General features: G+C 41.6%; 2 protein-coding genes across 4 annotated transcripts; both read right to left on the bottom strand.

The window, feature by feature from the left end:
- Positions 1-57: 57 nt before the first annotated feature.
- Positions 58-9,674, bottom strand: pabpc1l (poly(A) binding protein, cytoplasmic 1-like). The gene is made up of 15 exons (XM_069140274.1): positions 9,482-9,674; positions 8,405-8,598; positions 8,120-8,235; positions 7,125-7,264; positions 6,901-6,995; positions 6,563-6,700; positions 4,746-4,841; positions 4,090-4,350; positions 3,611-3,698; positions 3,382-3,501; positions 3,155-3,291; positions 2,630-2,738; positions 2,391-2,521; positions 973-1,048; positions 58-479 (listed from the first exon to the last, which is right to left on the bottom strand). Exons 1-14 carry the CDS (start codon positions 9,672-9,674, stop codon positions 986-988), a joined length of 1,881 nt encoding a protein of 626 aa, XP_068996375.1. The 3' UTR covers positions 58-479; positions 973-985.
- Positions 9,675-11,240: 1,566 nt separating this feature from the next.
- On the bottom strand, positions 11,241-16,263 carry LOC138192677 (14-3-3 protein beta/alpha-1-like). 3 transcript variants are annotated; one of them, XM_069140229.1, is made up of 6 exons: positions 16,107-16,263; positions 14,523-14,824; positions 14,266-14,389; positions 13,484-13,647; positions 13,151-13,246; positions 11,241-13,044 (listed from the first exon to the last, which is right to left on the bottom strand). In XM_069140229.1, exons 2-6 carry the CDS (start codon positions 14,814-14,816, stop codon positions 12,988-12,990), a joined length of 735 nt encoding a protein of 244 aa, XP_068996330.1. In that variant the 5' UTR covers positions 14,817-14,824; positions 16,107-16,263; the 3' UTR covers positions 11,241-12,987. The 3 variants fall into 3 exon arrangements, with proteins under 3 accessions (XP_068996330.1, XP_068996331.1, XP_068996332.1); XM_069140230.1 differs by having other exon boundaries at positions 16,026-16,110; XM_069140231.1 differs by lacking the exon at positions 16,107-16,263 and adding an exon at positions 15,697-15,833.
- Positions 16,264-17,426: the final 1,163 nt, after the last annotated feature.

The raw sequence follows: 17,426 nt of genomic DNA, 5'->3' as shown, positions 1-17,426 counted from the left end.
ACAGCTACAGGTCTCACCTGCCGCTAAAAGTGCCAGAGGCTGTTTTCTGCCCTCATATACCACGGCGCACCAACGCCAGTAAACTTTCAAAGATTAGATTTATGCCGATTTTATCAAGTTTTACAACAGTAAGTACCGAGCTAAAGAGCAAGTTGCTTTCACAAGTATTTCAGGTTGACCACCTCGCCGCCACTACAAAGCAGTAGCAGTCTGGAAAGGTGTTTGACAGTTTTTAACCCTTCGGCATTTATCTTTTGTGTTCAACAAACGACACAAGACGGTTTTAATGCATAATACTGTAAACTTTATCTTCTAACAAAAGGTACTGCAACAACAGAATATCTTCTTCATAAATCTTTTCACTGTCAGTTTAATCCACAAAACTTTTTCCCGGTTTCTTTTTTTTTTTTTTTTTTTTCACAAAATTTTACTGTTTTTCTGCCATTTTTTTTTTCCCTCCTCCAGAAAGTCGTTGACATCTGGAAAAAAAACGACATGGTTAGGTCTTTTGTGGTAACGTTTCTCGCGTGACAGTGTTTGAAACACGGCTGTGCAGGAATCGTTCTGGATTAACCAAAAAAAAAAAGGCTTCCCACTCTGGAGGGTTAGACTTCAGAGTGAACAACGGGATCTCGTCCATCTGACCAAATCAAAAAATTTAAAAAATAAAACTTGATGCAGATATTTTCAAAAGTCATTTGGGATGAGGGGGGCTTTTCACTGGTGTGCGTGTGCACGTTTCCGCAAGAGGACATTAACGACCAAACCTCCGCATGCTGTTATATTTGGAGAGCAGCAAAAGAAGTGAACGTTGCACGGTCAAATCGACGACCGCACGAGGAAAAGGAGCTCGCGACTCAAAGTCAGCGACTGTAAACCTTAAATACGGCGTGTCGTAAACTAAACGGTGCTGCACGCATTCGTCCGCTCGATGAGATGTGTGTGAGCAGCGGAAGAGAGGATGATGCTGACCTGAAAGGGCTCTTCACTTCTTCGGAGAACAATCCTTCACCTGGTGAGCCTGCAGGACAGCGATGGCCTCGTCCACCTGACCACGAGAGACCAAACGGACGATGGAGTGATTCTGTCACGCTGGTCTCATTATCGATAAACATGAGGCTGCATCAGGAGACCTTAAACTTACAACAAAGTGCGGTATGGGGTGGGGGGGGGGGGGGTTAGGGGGAATTCCCAAAAAGGTACCAAAATTCATTTACTCACAAGACTCGCCACATAACAAGTTAAATCTTCTTTTTCGATCCATAAAAAAAAAAACGTTTTAAGTACAAAAACGACACACTGCGGTTTTATCCGGGGTCATGGAAGGTGGGACATTGTTGGGTTTTTTTTCTCCATTCTTGGCGAGAGGAAGGGAACAGACGTTCTGCACAAACAGTTCTTTTTTTTTGACAGATCACGTCTCAACCTCACTAAATCAACTATAGTATCAATCATTAGTTGTTGTTACAACTAGATCAAAAATGATAAACCTTCAGAGTATGTGAAGCTCGTGTTCAATTTCTATTAAAACCATCACTTTTTCCAGGACAGCAAACGGCCTCTATTCACCAATGAAAGCTGCTAAATATTTGCTAAAAAGAATTCTTTCCATTTTGCTCAAACCAAAGTATCCAAGGATAAAGAGAATATTTGATCAACTTTAAAAAAAAAAAAAAAATTTTTTAAAAAGCCACATAGTGGGTGTTGTTGTGAGCGTTGGAACGACACATGCTTTACAACAAAATCTCCCTTTTGTCTGTGATCAAAAGTTCCGACTCAGCTGAACACACGCTCGTCTTCATTGTCCACTGTAGGTCTCTGGACATGAAACAGGACCAACTACTCCACAAAAAACTCAGAACAAAACAACCGAGTGAAATAGAAACTGGGGCACAGCGTGGCGCACAATTGGCTACTAACAAATTATCAACACTGGGTCTACCTCAAATATATAAATATAACTATCAGCATGGGTTGATTAATGTCGAAAAGCTAAATGATCTAATTATAACGTCCTCAGGAAATGTCCTTATAAGAAGAAAAAAAAAACCACAAACAAACACACACACAAAGCCAGCTGAAGCAGATGTTTGAGGGCTGGTGAGGTCAGCGATTAACAAGTTAAATTACATGTCTGACAACAACAGCTTATTTTCAGAATTACAACAGATCCTTAATAACACCGACCCGCTTTGTTCTTTACGTTGGGTTGAGACATTGACTGTAAATGAAGAAGGACGGCACGGTAGCTTCCCCCAGAGGTGAAGCCAACACCATCTTGTAAATGGGCGCTGTCAGCTTTCACCGTGCGACGTGTCGTCCTTCTTTATATACAAGTCTGCGGTTTGGAAAATTAAAACGGCTCGTAGAAAGGAGAACCCGAATTGTACCTTGGACTGCAGCGACTCGGGCGACTCCAGCATGTGCAGCAGCTCCGAGTTGTCGATCTCCAGCAGCATCCCGGTGATTTTTCCAGCCAGGTTTGGGTGGAGGGAATGAATCAGCGGATACAGTCGCTCCCCTGCGCGTCGCAGCAGAGCAGCAACGGATGCACACCAAATATAAACAAGCTGCTTCAACGCACGGAAACGGAAAGAAAAAAAACGGGCATAATTGAGCAATACCTCACCCAGGAGCTGTTTCTGATCGATGAGCGGAGCGGCAGCCAGCATCGAGGCGGTCAGCGGCTCTGGGCCTTGAATGAGCACGGGTGGCTCCATCACGGGTGGAGGAACAACCTGAGGACGTCGCGCAATGACGCCAAACACAGTGCAAGCGACACGCACACGACGGAATAAAAACATGGTTTGCACTCATTTCATTTCGGACATTTCACGGATTATTCGGCTTTTTAATCTGGGCCTCACATTTCCAGTTTCTGCCGCTAGGAGGGCAAGATTTCCGTCAATTGAAATCTAATATTCAGCTACAAGGCCAAATCTGTCTCCTAAAATTCACACTGTCCACATTGAACTGAAGCCTTTTTTTAAAAAAAAAAAAAAAAAAAAAAAAAGAGAAACCAACTCTCCACATGACTCACAACGCTGTTGTTTCAGAGAAAGAAACTAAAAGAAAATCAACTGTCGGGGCAGTTCTTTTTACGCAGGAACCCCCCCCCCCCCCCCCCCCTGCCGGGTGTGTATTAGTAAAGCACCTGTTGTCTTATCATGGGTGCCGGTGCGGTAACGACGTGCTGCGGGTTCCTCACTGCGGATGAATACTTGTAGTGGTTGCCTCGGAGCGCACCGGGCACGTCCGTGCGCCCCCCTACAGTCTGGGTCCCGATGTTGTCTAAAGAGAGACGCACACGTCAAGACACCGCCGCCAGCCGCATCTCAGGAGGGACGGAGCTCGTCCCGTCGCCGCAGCTCGGGTACGCACTTGTCTTCTGCGTGGAGGTGACGACGCGCGGAGCCTGAGTGGAGGCCTGTCTCACCGTGGTGATGGGGATCGATCCGCGTCGGGGAGCGGGACCGCCGATGTAGTGGGCTGGATAGGGCCCTAGAGACATGGGAGACGACGGCGGCGGCGACGACGCGCTCGGAACACGTACAAGACCGCACACTGTGTACATATTTGTCTGTAAATACACCGCACGTCCTCCACTCACCCTGTGGTCTCGGCGGTTGTCCTGTCCAACGGGGGACCGGTCTCATGTTGCTGACAGCACTGTGGTTGTAGAAGGAGCGGGCGGGAGGCTGCGAGACAAAAAAAACTTCACGGCATCATGTCGCACATTCGCCATTGAACCGCGCGTCTGTGTCCTCGAACAGAAAGCACGCGGATGCAAATTCTCTCAGCGCAAACTTGATTCGTTGGGTTTTGACATTTTGACGCCACATTTGGTTGGTTTGGTTAAATCAAGTTCTACTTGGTAGTTAAGAGAAATTCAGATACTGCATTTAGCGTTGCGCTATGATGGTTATTTTGCAGTGTACAAAAATAAGTCTTATATGTAGCAGAGCAAAATATCACACTGGTCAGCACAATCTCGACTTCATCGAAGATTTAAAAAAAAATAAAAAATGCTGAAAAGCACTGAAGAAACGTTGAACTCTCTCTCCGTGGTCATTGGTCGAGCGTCCACACCTGCGGTACGGTCATGTAGTATCCAGACTGGTTGTACGAGTCGATGATCGGGCTGGTCATGGTCCTCAGGGAAGCGAGTCTCTGCATGTACTTGTTGGTAAGAATGGCTTTACGCTCCTCCCTCCGCTGAGCCAGGGCCACGTACAGCGGCTTGGTCGCAACAATTCTCCCGTTCATTTCAGTTACAGCTTTTGTCGCCTCCTCGGGGGAAGAGAAACAGACAAAGCCAAAGCCTTTGCTTTGGGAGCCGTCCGTCATCACCTACAGGGGGAAAAAAAGAAGTTTGGAAACGCTGGAGGTACTTTGCATCCAAGCATCTAACGAGAGTTAAAACGTCCCGAGACGCACCGGTGACATTTTCCCAATGGTTGACATATTTTTGAAGCGGTCCCAACAAACCTCCCATTTTCCGTTCCCTCCCGCCGTGATTATTTGGCAGAATATGTCAACAAATAACAATTTGACAAGTTCGTACAACGCAATAATAACTCCCTCCGTTTAAATCTTCAGGCTTTTATGCTGTCGTACCTTTAACTGACGAGTTGAAAAACTACACAGATCGATGAACGCATGCGCTCAAACACACCAACGGAAACGCACTCCGTAAATGCAAGTCTTTCATTGTCGAAAGCCTCGTCGCGGTCTCGTTACATTACCTTGGCACTGGTGATGGTGCCATAGGGGGCGAACTCCTTCCGCAGTCTCTCGTCATCTATGGTATCGTCCAAGTTCTTCACGTACAGATTCACCCCCTGGAATCAGTGAGAGTGAAACATTTCATCTGACAATCTTCAAAGCAAAAACGCTGGAAACGAAAGAAAAAAGAAAAAGAAAACAAAAAAAAGGCCGAACATTTAAAGGAGCAGTGTGTCACGTTAAATGGTATCTAGCGGAGAGGTTTCGGCTTGCAAATGCCCGAACATCCCTCTGCGAAAGCTGTAAAAAAAAAAAAAAGTTCCTTGCCGGAGTCACTGTTTGGTTTGTCCATTCTGGGCTACCGTAGAAACGCGGCAGCGCAACGTGGCGCACTCATTGGAAGAAGACCCGCTCCCTATGTAGGTATGAAGGGCTTATTCTAAGGCAACAAAAACACAGCAGTTCTTAGTTTAAAGCGATTATATAGTAATGAAAACATAATCGTGATTACATTCAATTTCTGCCAATAGGTGTGACTAAATCCTACACACTGAACCTTTAAAATGTACAGCAGCTTGTGTAGCATCGAATACAATCAACTGTGAGTGGAGTTAACTGCCAACTGTAAGAAAACTGCAGAAGGTAGTCAAAAACAGAGATACTACTGTTTTATAGCCACAATTTAAGTAAAATGGTTTGAGTTACTAATTCACAATTATTCTGTCAAAGGTGAATAAACAAAAATCACACATTATCCAGCGACTAATTAAAGTAGGATGTTTCAGAGTAAAAATTGAGGCACGCAACTGTTTTACTTTGAACGAGAAGACAATCTGGATTTGAAATCAGAAGAAACTGGAATTACCATTATGTCTCCACCAACCAGTCAAGTCACAGTTTACATGGGACAGACGTGAATTCAGTGACTGTCGACCAACAAAATCTTTTCCCTTCATCCTAGTCTCAGGGAATTTTTGTGCCAAATCTGAATTGGATATTTAAAGAAATTTCAAGGTGTTCTTGAGATATTGCATTCACAAGCCGGGTTCGTGAAGTGTACGGCTGGTTGGACGGGGGAACCCAAAAATCGGATTCCTCCAACCACTGCTGTCAGGGATAAGGACTGTATACAGTCGCAATAAGTTTGGAAATTGGCTCTTGTGGTCGTTCTGCATTAAAGATTGCAGTGATTTGAATTTTCCAAGTTGTCCTGTCTGTTAAAAATACTGGTGCTGCAAGGCAATCAGCTGAAAACAGTAAAATCGACCCGATTTTAAATTATGGAAAAAAAAAAATGGTGTGACATTTTGGGAAATATTTCTTGATTTGAGTTGTATTTAAGGGTTGATACAACTTTCATAATTGTCTTTTACCAGAAAGACACTGTCTCATTTGACTTTGCAAGACACAAATGGCCAAATTTCTCAAAATGCCACAGGATTCCTATAAAACGATTGGATATTTATATAAAAAAAAAATATATATAAACGTTTTCCTTTTACAAAGTTAATTGTCTGTTGGCCTCACAAAGAATGTGTTACTGCACCAAAAATATCTTCTGTTCTGTTTAAGCCTGTATTTGACTGCTCGGCTTCTACATTATTATTTAATTTTACAGTGTGACAATTAAGACACCGCTGTAAAAGACCACGTCCCCTCAGCTCAACCGACCTCGGAAAAACAAAAGACATCTCTGAACAATTCAGGTGAGGCCTCCATTGCAAACACTAGCGAACCTTTCATTTCTTTCCAAACATTCAACTCTAAAAAGGGGTAAGCAGTGAAAGTCATTAAGAAGCCTTCATATTACAGTTCCCCTGTGCGAACAACGCAGCACCTGATAGCGCTGGATACGGTCCTGTTTGATCTGGTCAAACTTGCGCTTGAGCTCTCCCTGGCGCTCCAGACGTTTCTGAGCGCGGCCTACAAAGAGGATTTTCCCACTGATCTCCTTCCCATTCATTTCATCAACTGCCTGAGGGAACAAGAGCGAGGGGGCATCAACGTGTTATCTTTGCAGGAGAAAGTCATGATACTACAACAATTTTGAGTTGAATATTTGTTTTTTGTTTTTTAAACAAGACTTACTGCATTACGTCACGTCACTCATAACAACAGAAAACGAACATTATTATAAAATAATAAATTATTATTGGCAAACTTGGCGCCCCCTACCTTCTGAGCATCTTCGTGGTGAGAGAAGTTCACAAAGCCGAATCCTCGTGAATGACCCCTCTCGTCCTTCATCACCCGCACACTGAGGGTCCTCCCTGAGAATACAAACCAGACCATGATATGCTGAGTGATAACAACATGAACAGAGTCGTGTCGTTAAAGAACAGCTACTTAACCCAGCAGGAGCAACAACAAAAAAAGACATCAAAGTGATGTTTTCTTGCCAAATGCGGAGAAGACTTCCTTTAGCTTCTCATCAGTGTAGTCTTCACCAAAGTTTTTGATGTAGACGTTGGTAAACTTCAGGGCTTTGGTGCCAAACTCCACCTCTCTTTCCTTGCGCGACTTAAAGTGGCCGACAAAACTGCAGACAGAATCCCACAAATGAACCGACAGAGCAACAATTCAAGGCAGAGTATCCCCCCCCCCACGATAATTATCAATTATGATCGATTGTACATAATCGTGACAAGCTATAACCTGCACTGCTTTTTTTTTTTTTTACAATATTGTAACGATTAAGGTCCAAAATTATGTAAAAATGCATCATTTTTAGTCAAACAACATCAAATTGTCTTTGGGGAAAACAAAATAAGACAATCGATGAGGACACATTAAACACAAGGCTAACAAACAACTTTTAGACATGACATTCATTTTTTTGTTTTGTTTTTAAATCCTTTTCAAACATATGTAGTAAAGGACATGTATCTTTTTTTCTGCTTCCACTGTGAACATAAGGTAGGGAAAAACCCACACTAGCCTTCACAGGGTCTTACTTTGTGCAACCCTGTTGCCTGTTCTGCCCTAAAATTACAATATACACACAAAGACAACAAACCTGGACACAGATCCTACCGACTCACTGACCTAAGTATGGAGAACTGACATTTTTCCCACAGGAAACAGGCCTTTGAGTTGGCAATGCCACATCCCTGCTGTTTGCCCGTCTTTCGACTGAGCAAAAAACACAAGGGAAAGTCATCTGCAAAAAGTCTGTGATATCTTCAACAGAGTCATCGGCATTCATTAACAGTTCATGTACTTATATACTTATAAATTGATGTGTGTATACATACATACATGCATATACACGCATACACACACACACACACACAAAGTGTATTCTGCTCTACTCTTTGCCTCAACTTATTTTTTAAGGCTGCATTTTTGCCATCGTTTAAAAACTAGTCTAGTTATATCAAGGTAGTTCACTCACACTTTCCTGTCATTCAGCAGCATCCCATTCATGGTTTCGATGGCCCGGTTAGCAGCTTCCTGAGTCTCAAAGTGAACAAAGCCGTAGCCTTTGGATCCTTTCTCATCACAAACAACCTACAGGGACAAAGGCTTTAAATCATGCAAATCATAGAGCTTTTTCTGTATTACTAACCATCAGATTAACACCCAGAGAAACATTAACTTCATACGCAATGAACAAACAAACAGCTGTTTAACACCAGAGAGCAACTTCAAATGTGCAATAGTGAAAAATACCACTTACCTTGCAGGACAAAATATTGCCAAAGGCTGAGAAGGTATCATACAGTGCCTTGTTGTCGATAGACTCATCCATGTTCTTGATGAAGATGTTACCCACACCAGACTTCCTGAGTCCAGGGTCACGTTGAGACCACATTATCCGAATTGGCCGGCCCTTGATAACATCATAGTTCATTGTATCCAGGGCGCACTCCGCTGAAATAAAAATTTTGGAATTTTAAACCCATCTGAAGGCTCAGAAAAAACTTTTAATTGAAATAATATATTTACTATGTTGTCATTATAGCTGTCAAAAATCACCACAGCTCCATGAGGGATTGAACTTGTGCTTTAAATGAAGTAAAGAATTTACACTACAATAAATACGAGGTGCGACCATAAAGGTCAGAGACTGCTACACCGTGATGTATACAGAGCAGGGAGAAGCTTTTTCTTTCATGGCTCATGTCACTAAAATCAGCATCACCACCTGAGTTCCACAAGGTTTAGTGAGCAGTGGTACGGGTGCAATTTGCAAATTCCCCATGGCCCTGAACCTTGAGCAGAGGGAGCATATTAACTATTTGCTTTTTTTTTTTTTTAAAGCTTAATTTCTGGAACATTATAGGATTTCAGGTCAAATCCAATTAGCTATTCTGTCTGAAATAACCAACATTGGATGTTGTATTGATTGATATTTCTTTGAATTCATTAGTTTGGCTTATCCATTTGCAGCCCCATGCCCAGAGGTAAATAAAACTCTTTTCATATTTCATGGTCTGGTGTCAATTCAAATGTAGCTTTACAGAAACTTTAAAACATTAAAACTTACGGCTTGCATTTTTAGACAAATGGAAAATCTTCCATAACTCTAGGAGAGCCGTTGTAGATCCACAGTGGCTATTTTAGAGAAATACAATATATTCTTAAGCATCTGCCAGGCGGCAAAATCATGGCCACACACAAACACTAGCAGCAACTCAGATACAACTTTAGTGTGCTGGTTTACAGTATACTACCAAAGTTAAGAAACCCTCTCCACTGACGCAAATGTATTTAGGTTTAGCTGAAGCAGCTTTAGGCAGAGCGGGTACTGTACCATCAGCTGGCTGCTGGAAGTTTATGTAGGCGTATCCCAGCGACCTGCGGGTGATGATATCACGGCACACACGGATTGACATGATGGGTCCAGCAGGAGAAAACTTCTGGTAAAGCATGGCCTCCGTGACGTCAGGGTGCAGGTCCCCAACGTACAGAGAAGATAGAGGATAGGTTGGTCCACTGTTGTTCATCCTGGGTAACAGCTGGTTCAAGAAATATACAGTCATGAGTATCGCATTGTGTTTTCGCATGATTTGGCGTTGTTGTTTGGCTCCGTGGTCATTTCTGTGGTCACGGTGAAATTACAAACATACTTCAATAACGGTTCTCATCAGTATCTTACCTTTTTTTTTTTTTCTCCATTAAATAACCATCACATTTGAGAGGTTTTGGTGTTGAAGTAAAACAAAGAACGCGAGTGCTTTTGGTGAGAGACAGTGTAGGCGTGAACAAATACACATCAGTGAGGGTAGACAAAAATATTACAGACCTCGCTCATAATGCAACACAACTTAACGGCACACTGCAAACTACTGCTGCATTAAACTGTGCATTTCTCTTGGCACAAAGTTTCTAAAATTAAGTAAATTCATTGACGTAATGAAAGTTGAACTACAGTACAGTATCTTTAGACTCTGTGTATTAATCTGATGCATGTACAACAGATGCAATCATGACGCTATATATATATATATATATATATATGTATATATATATAAATATATGCGTGTGTCTATTAGGTTCTGCTTTTTGCATGAAGCAATAACATTCAACAGCATCACAAAATACATCCTCCATAATGCTTTCATCAATACCTCTAAAACTTAACATAATCTTCATGGAGGGAGGCTTTAAAGCAGGAGTTGCACAACTGTTAATTTTACCCAAGTGTACCAAACAAACTTGACAGCTGATTGTCTGAATAGGTAAGGAAGATCGTAATATAAAAACATTACAGGTGTCTGAAAATCAAGCAGATATAAATCAATCTGAAACTTGACATCAAGAGAGGAAAGGAGGAGCTAAAAGCTGGATTGGGGTGCGGAGGGGAGGGAGGGTGTCACAAAAGTTGCAAAACTTTTTTTTTTTTTAATCACCTAACTAATTATATCACAGGTTTGATAATCACTTAAAGCTAACACAATATTTTGGTTCAAACTGGAGTTAAAAAAAAAAAAAAAAAATGACTTGATGCTACGAATACCAACTAGTTAGCGAATTAGCCAAACTCGCATCCTTAAACACTTCACGTCAAAATTAGGACAATATCTCTCCGACAGGTGAAGCTACAGGAACCGTGAAAGTCAAGTAAATAAACTTACGTTTCTATCGAGGCGTTGGACTCGTGATTTTCAGCGCAGCAGCTTTGTTAGCTCACTTTCCACATCGGGCGGGAGGTTGTTTTGATTTAATTACCGCCGCGGAACACCTGCAGCTCTCAGCGCACTACTTCAATTAAGTTGTGAGAGGGCAGGAGTCACAGGGACGTCACACTCCGCGATGGAAACTAGTTCTCCTTTAGCGCGTCAAATGACAACATCCACTTCATCTGGTCCTTGGTGGTAAACAAATAAGAGCACGGGCTAAACGTTACCTAATTACCCAAATCAAAGCTCACCCACGCGTCGTCGTCATATGCAAGTGATTTTATGCTTTTTTTTTTTTTTTTAATTTTTTTTTTTTTTTTTTAATTAAAATGTCTTTCCACGGCTAAGCTAAAATCGTCCTTGTGAACAGAAATGAAGACGTAATTTGACTTATCTTAAACGAAACTTTATTTCACTGAATGGTCTTTGACACTTTCCTATTTCTTACATGTATAGTGAAACTAGAATGGTTTTAAGATACATAAACACAAAGCTAGAATTACACCAACCATTGTTTATCTCCATTTCGTCACTGCTTTTTATAGCTATTCTAAATTTTCACAACCACGTGTGTGCACTGGGTAATAGACTGTTACAGAAGCAAATTGTAGCCATAAGACTTGTCAGTAAAAACAAAGCAAGTAGATACCTGATATACAGACAGGCTTCGTTCCACATTCACTAACTGCATTTTCATCAAGCATAATAATAAACTGACATTTTTTTTCAACAGAAGATTATTTCAATTCATTGGAGCATTGTCAGAGTAAACAGACCATCAGCTATAATGTGGAATGGTGTCTTCAACTACAATAATGTGGAATGTAGTGGTGATACATGGTATTGTGACACTGAGCCTCTTTCCAAAGTGATGAAATGGGCCTCTCCGATTTGCACCTTCACAACAGACCTGATTTTTGAGGCGATCAATCACAGCAGCTATCGTTAACAGCAGAGTGACGCAACCTTGGGTAAAAACTGAGCTCAAGGTTTGGCCTTTTTTTGTTTTGTGTGTTCCAACTCCTCTTTTAGATTTCAAACAAGCAGATGCTGCCATCTAAATGAAAAATGGGAGGCTGCGAGAGAAAGCCAGGCACAAAAACTTTTTTTTTTGGAGAAAACAACCGCTTTAAGAGGAATATTTTGCAAGCAGGGTTGATACAGTGTGGTAAGACATTTTCAATTAACATCAATAAAAGGTTACTTTAGGTTTTACATACAGATGATAGTCAATCTTGCAAAATACATGGAACCACATTTACGCACATACAATTTTCATTGTACTGAGATCAAGCAGCACCTGAACAGTGAGTAAAACTACAATGACAATCCATACTTAGTTCAAATAAACAAAAAGGAGCACTGCCTTTCCAAAAGCCTAATAATGTGGAATGTCTTATGTCTGAACAAATCTAACATGACAATTTAAGGGGTCCCTTAGAACTTTAAAACTGTGAATGTGTGAACATGATCAAGGAGCATTACACCAAGATGTCAGTGTCACAATACAGCCTGCCTCCTTTCTGTATGAGCCCACAGCAGAATTGCAGTTAGTTGAATACAGGATTGTACGCGTCTGGAAATTCAAACACAAAACTCGTTTTGGGGTTGTGAAGCAAATGGAACGCCTACCATCACAGTGTTTGGTGGAAATCAACTGCCAGTTTAATTACCATACAATAAAACCTGTAAATATCATGAGGAATCACAAATAAGAAGAGTAACAAAAAAGATGGGATGAAAAATGCACAACAAACTAGCTGGGACAAAGGAATTTGGAAGGACGATTAGAATTCACAACACCCACCCTCCCCCCCCCCCTCCCCAGACCATACACACACATTCATTCACACTTGCTCGCTCACTACAGACAGACCTACACACAAAGCCGACAAAAACAACAGCAACATGGACTCACTAATCAATACAACATGTTTCCACAAAGTGACTGAATCTGCTAACAACTGAAAATTACCCTGTCACCTCACAGTGAACTGAGAGGGTTAAACTAGTTGGTCAGGAGCAATTCAGGCTGCTTGTCATACAGAAGTGGGAGGGGCTGATGGAGTGGAGGGGGATGTATATAAGCTGTCTGTGTTTAAGATAAGAGTGTAGGTGGATTAACAGTGCAATTCCATTAGTTTTCCCCATCTCCGGTCTCTCCCTCATCTGCCTGGTTTTCTGATGTCCACAGCTGAGAACAGAGAGAGAGCAAAAAAAAAAAAAAAAACATTACAACTTTCTGTGAATGACACATCAGGATCAATCGGAGGCAATACCGTGTGCAGCTTAAAACTCACAGTCAGGTTGTCCCTTAGTAGTTGCATGATCAGGGTGCTGTCTTTGTAAGAATCTTCGTTCAAAGTGTCAAGTTCAGCGATGGCTTCATCAAATGCCTGAAATACAAAAAGATTCAACCTGTTATTTAAACTGGAATAATTCAGAAGCATCCCATAAACAGTGTTTGGTAGGGATTAAGCAAAACTAAATAGTTCAGTAAACGGATAAATGCTTACAATTGTCATACATAGTTCACCGGCATTTTCTGACCATTTGATGCCTGTTTTGTCTTAAAATAATTTTAAAAAATAGCCGTTAAAATGTAAAGCTATGCTTTAAGCTTCAGTTCGTACCGTCTTAGCCAGGCTGCAGGCCCTGTCCGGGTTGTTGAGGATTTCATAATAGAAGACTGAGAAGTTGAGGGCGAGGCCAAGCCTGATAGGGTGTGTTGGCTGCATCTCCCCCTTGCTAATGTCAAAAGCTTGCTGGTAGGCTTGCTGGGAATTATCCACTGTATCTGTGTAGGCAAAAGAAAAATGATCAATTACTCATTACAACACATTTTACAGCAGTATTTGGCCACTGGAGGGCAGCAGAACAAGCGACCAATAAAGACATACTGCATTATCACCCAAAAATTGGAAAGAGAAAATTGTTTGCAAACAGCTGCCCACTACAAGTCGAGCAAATACGAAGAAAAATAAGCATAAATTTGAATTCATGTTTGAGTGGCCTGGCAAACACAAGACCAGTATTAACTATTCTTAATAAATCACTTTTAGGCCACTACATGTTCCATTGTGTTCACCAGCTAAGTGCAAAGTTTGTCTGTCATTTGGTGTAAACTGTGAATCAGTTTCTGTTTGATTTTGGGTTTTTTTTCTTCTCTAAAAGTCGTGCCGTGGCTGGAAACACAGCTGATAGAAAAGGTGAGAATAATAATGGGGGAAAAAAATACATTAAAGGCAATTTTTCCAGTTACAAAATGATAAAACTTGTTTTTTTTTTTTATAATAACAATATATGGGGTCATCACCCCCTGCGATTTCAGTTTACATATTATTTTGTGCATTTTCATACACTATTAATAAATTAAGCAGCTTTAAGGACACAGTGTCAAAAACAAAGCACTTACCCTTCTTACTATCCCCAGATGCCACCTCAGACAGGTATCTATAGTAGTCGCCTTTCATTTTCAGATAGAACACCCTGCTTTCAGCAGCAGATGCGTTGGCGATGAGATATTTGTCCAGTAGCGCCTGAAAACAACAGTTAGTTTGTCAGTTCTACGATAACTTTGCTTCGTTACACACGGATACTCCCTACATGAATGTATAAATTAGGACGATTTAAAAAAAAAAAAAAATCGGTGCAGAACTTGGTAACCCTTACGAGCACATCGTTGCAGATTTCCTGCAGCTCGATTTCTATCTTCTCCCGGTATTCGCGTGCCATCTGCTGTTTTTTGTCATTGCCCTCGGTCTTCTGCTCAATGCTGGAGATGACACGCCAGGATGAGCGGCGAGCTCCCACCACATTCTTGTAGGCAACAGAGAGCAGGTTGCGCTCCTCGTTTGACAGCTCCGCACCTTGCTCCGTCACCGACTTCATGGCTGCGGCCATGTCATCGTAACGCTCAGCCTGCTCGGCGAGCTTGGCCTTCTGTACCAGGTCGTTCTTATCCATTTTCAAGACTGGAGGAGAAAGAACATACAGCATTAAAAGACATCATTCAAAAATTTAAAGTCAAGGAAGATGATTTTTTTTTTCTTTTTTTTTTTCCCTGAAATTATTACATTACCCCGTCAACACATATCTGTACTGTGTATTCTTATGAACCTGCTTTATTTTAAGTCTGATGAGTAGAGGGGGGTGGGGGGGAAGGAGGAGGAGAAGGAGGAGGAGGGGGGGGGACCCCACTGGTTTCAATGGAAAGTGAGGAGAAGCTTTGTGAACTGGGCCCCTTGTCAAGTGGGTCACCCATACACACCACTGGCTAAGGTTAGCTGCTAGCGCTCTCACACCCCATCTCATCCTCACCGTCCCCACCTATTTACGGGTAAACGGACCAAATCCACCTCGTCCACAGTCTTTAGCTGCAGACACCGTGTAAAAGTCAACCCGTTTCACCGCTTCGTTTCACGTCGTTTCAGTCGACACTTGCTGCACCAGGCGGGTCAGGCTTTTTAATGCCCTCCCCTGATGTCGCTAGCAACGCTAGCGGGCTGACAGCATTTCTTGCTAAATGGATGTTGAGATTTATTTAGATATTAAAAAAAAAAAAAAACGCGTGCGAAACGAATTCGAAAAAAAAAAATTGGATTCGCGTCTACGCGTGATTAAAACCGGACTACATGACGCGAACGGTGTCAAACCTTGTCGGATAAATCGGGACGCAAAATGAGCGGTGTCGGCTAGTTAGCCAGCTAGCTCCCCGTCGTCGAATGTAGCATCGCAGCTAACGTGACGGCTAGGCCACCGAGGAAAAAAAAAAAAAAAAAAAAAAAAAAAAACCTCCCGACGACCGACTTTCATTCAAAAACACGACACGAGTCAACACCTGTACCTTTTCTTCTTCTTTTTTGTCGTTTACAACTACCGAGGAACGATAACTCGCGTCGCGGTACGTGACTTTCCCCCCCCTGGTTTTAATTCATCCGACCCGTCGTCGCGGCCCTCCTCCCGGGTGGTGTCGCGGAGGATCCGGCCGTCCAGGTTGGGTTTTTTTTTTTTTTTTTTTTTTTTTTTTTTTAGCCCGGCTACATGCTACAACGAGAATGCTAACCAGCCTAGCTCTCCGATATGTGGTTTCTCTCCCAAAAAAAACAACAAAAAAAAACAGGATTCAACCGGACCCGCGGTGAAACAAAACACACACAAAAAAACACAACCCACCTCGTCTAGTCACGGAGCCGCAAATGTGTGGAGGGGGGGAAAAAAATGTAAGTCTCACACGTGCGATATTTATACACTTACAATATTGGTGACTTTTAAATCCTCGCTGCTTCTTTTTTTTTTTTTTTTTCCTTTTTTTTTTCTTCCTCTCTCTCTCTCTCGCTCGCTCTCTCTCTCTGGACGATTCAAGCCTCTCCGTCCTCCGTCTCGCTCGGCGTATCGTTCAGGGCAGTACCACTTCCGCTACACTGGCACTTCTGTTTCCTCTTTTCTCACCGTGCATCTGCCTTACGTAATGCAACCGCTGCTCGTATACGCTTACCGATAATTAATGTGGATAAAACTGTCCCGAGTTTTCTTTTAATAATTAAAAAAAAAATTAAATTAAATTGAAAAAAAAAACACGCTTGTTTATATGGGCTCGCAATACGTTTCATAATCTTACGTGTTTTTATATCATATATTCTTTATTCGGATTGAATTATTTTTTTTTTATTATTTTTTTTTTTTACTAAATTTAATTGAATCAAATCAAGCAATCACTGCATTTGTACGTGGTTTGTTTTCTTGTCTGTCATCTGTAGCTTCCCCGTTTTCAGACAAAATTAACATTATCCAGACGTTTTTCAAAGACCGCAGCAGTAGAGTGTAAATCTGTTTCAGCATAACAGCTGTCTTTACCATTTACACATGACGCATAAATAAAGGGCAGAGAATTGAAAGACTCATTAGTCACACTTGGATAAATACATTTTATGAGGGACTGTTATATCTTATATGTGCGCTAAAGCTTTCATTTCTGCACAACAAGGTCAAAGGGCAAGGTCAGGGTCTTGCTGAGGCACACCTTAGCAGTTCAACATGTTTCTCGTGTCCTAATCCTAAAGTGAGTATAGGTTTATGTAATAAATACAATTTGAATGCAGCACAATCAAATGAAAAATTATGACAACACTTTCCTGCAGAGTCCGTGTTTGATCTTTGCCTGAGTGCATACAACAGGGCTACAACTATTGATCAAGTATCACATTATCAATTAAGAATTTCTGATCTGCAGACAATTTTTGCACAATAAAGGTTGAAGGAAAGTCATTTTCTGTCGATCAATCGATTGATTAGTTGATTGTTTCTACTTTATGAAAATGTCTCAAATTTACAGATTGAGAGGCCATAAATTGACATTTAACATTATGCAGAGTAGTAATATGTCTCTGTGAAAAAATTAACTATGGATATTTACCAGGTTCAAAGTGTGGACACCTCACATATAAAGTTGTTAATAAGTTACCAGTTACCTCCTCAAAGGAAAACGTAAATGGCCAGGTAAGTTAATGATATATATAAAAGCACTTTGCTTGTAATTAGGGCTTCAACGATGGTCAATTCATTGATTGAAAGAAA

This window comes from Embiotoca jacksoni, unplaced genomic scaffold (assembly GCF_022577435.1).
Source record: "Embiotoca jacksoni isolate LCO1_2020_lvr unplaced genomic scaffold, fEmbJac1.0.p SCAF_9, whole genome shotgun sequence".
Taxonomy (NCBI): Eukaryota; Metazoa; Chordata; class Actinopteri; family Embiotocidae; genus Embiotoca; species Embiotoca jacksoni.
The sequence above is the reverse complement of the archived record's forward strand: the minus strand, read 5'-3'. Positions and strand labels throughout refer to the sequence as shown.

What these genes read in the sequence shown, in the direction of transcription:
- LOC138192677 (XM_069140229.1), bottom strand. Translation starts at nt 14,816, where the DNA reads ATGGATAAGAACGACCTGGTACAGAAGGCCAAGCTCGCCGAGCAGGCT. An exon ending in ATCTGGGGATAGTAAGAAGG is followed by an intron (nt 13,648 to 14,265) that starts GTAAGTGCTTTG and finishes TTGCCTACACAG; the next exon opens with ATACAGTGGATAATTCCCAG. An exon ending in TACTAAGGGACAACCTGACT is followed by an intron (nt 13,045 to 13,150) that starts GTGAGTTTTAAG and finishes CTCTGTTCTCAG; the next exon opens with CTGTGGACATCAGAAAACCA.
- pabpc1l (XM_069140274.1), bottom strand. Translation starts at nt 9,674, where the DNA reads ATGAACAACAGTGGACCAACCTATCCTCTATCTTCTCTGTACGTTGGG. An exon ending in CTTCCAGCAGCCAGCTGATG is followed by an intron (nt 8,599 to 9,481) that starts GTACAGTACCCG and finishes TTTTTATTTCAG; the next exon opens with CGGAGTGCGCCCTGGATACA. An exon ending in ACCACGAAGATGCTCAGAAG is followed by an intron (nt 6,701 to 6,900) that starts GTAGGGGGCGCC and finishes TTGTTCCCTCAG; the next exon opens with GCAGTTGATGAAATGAATGG.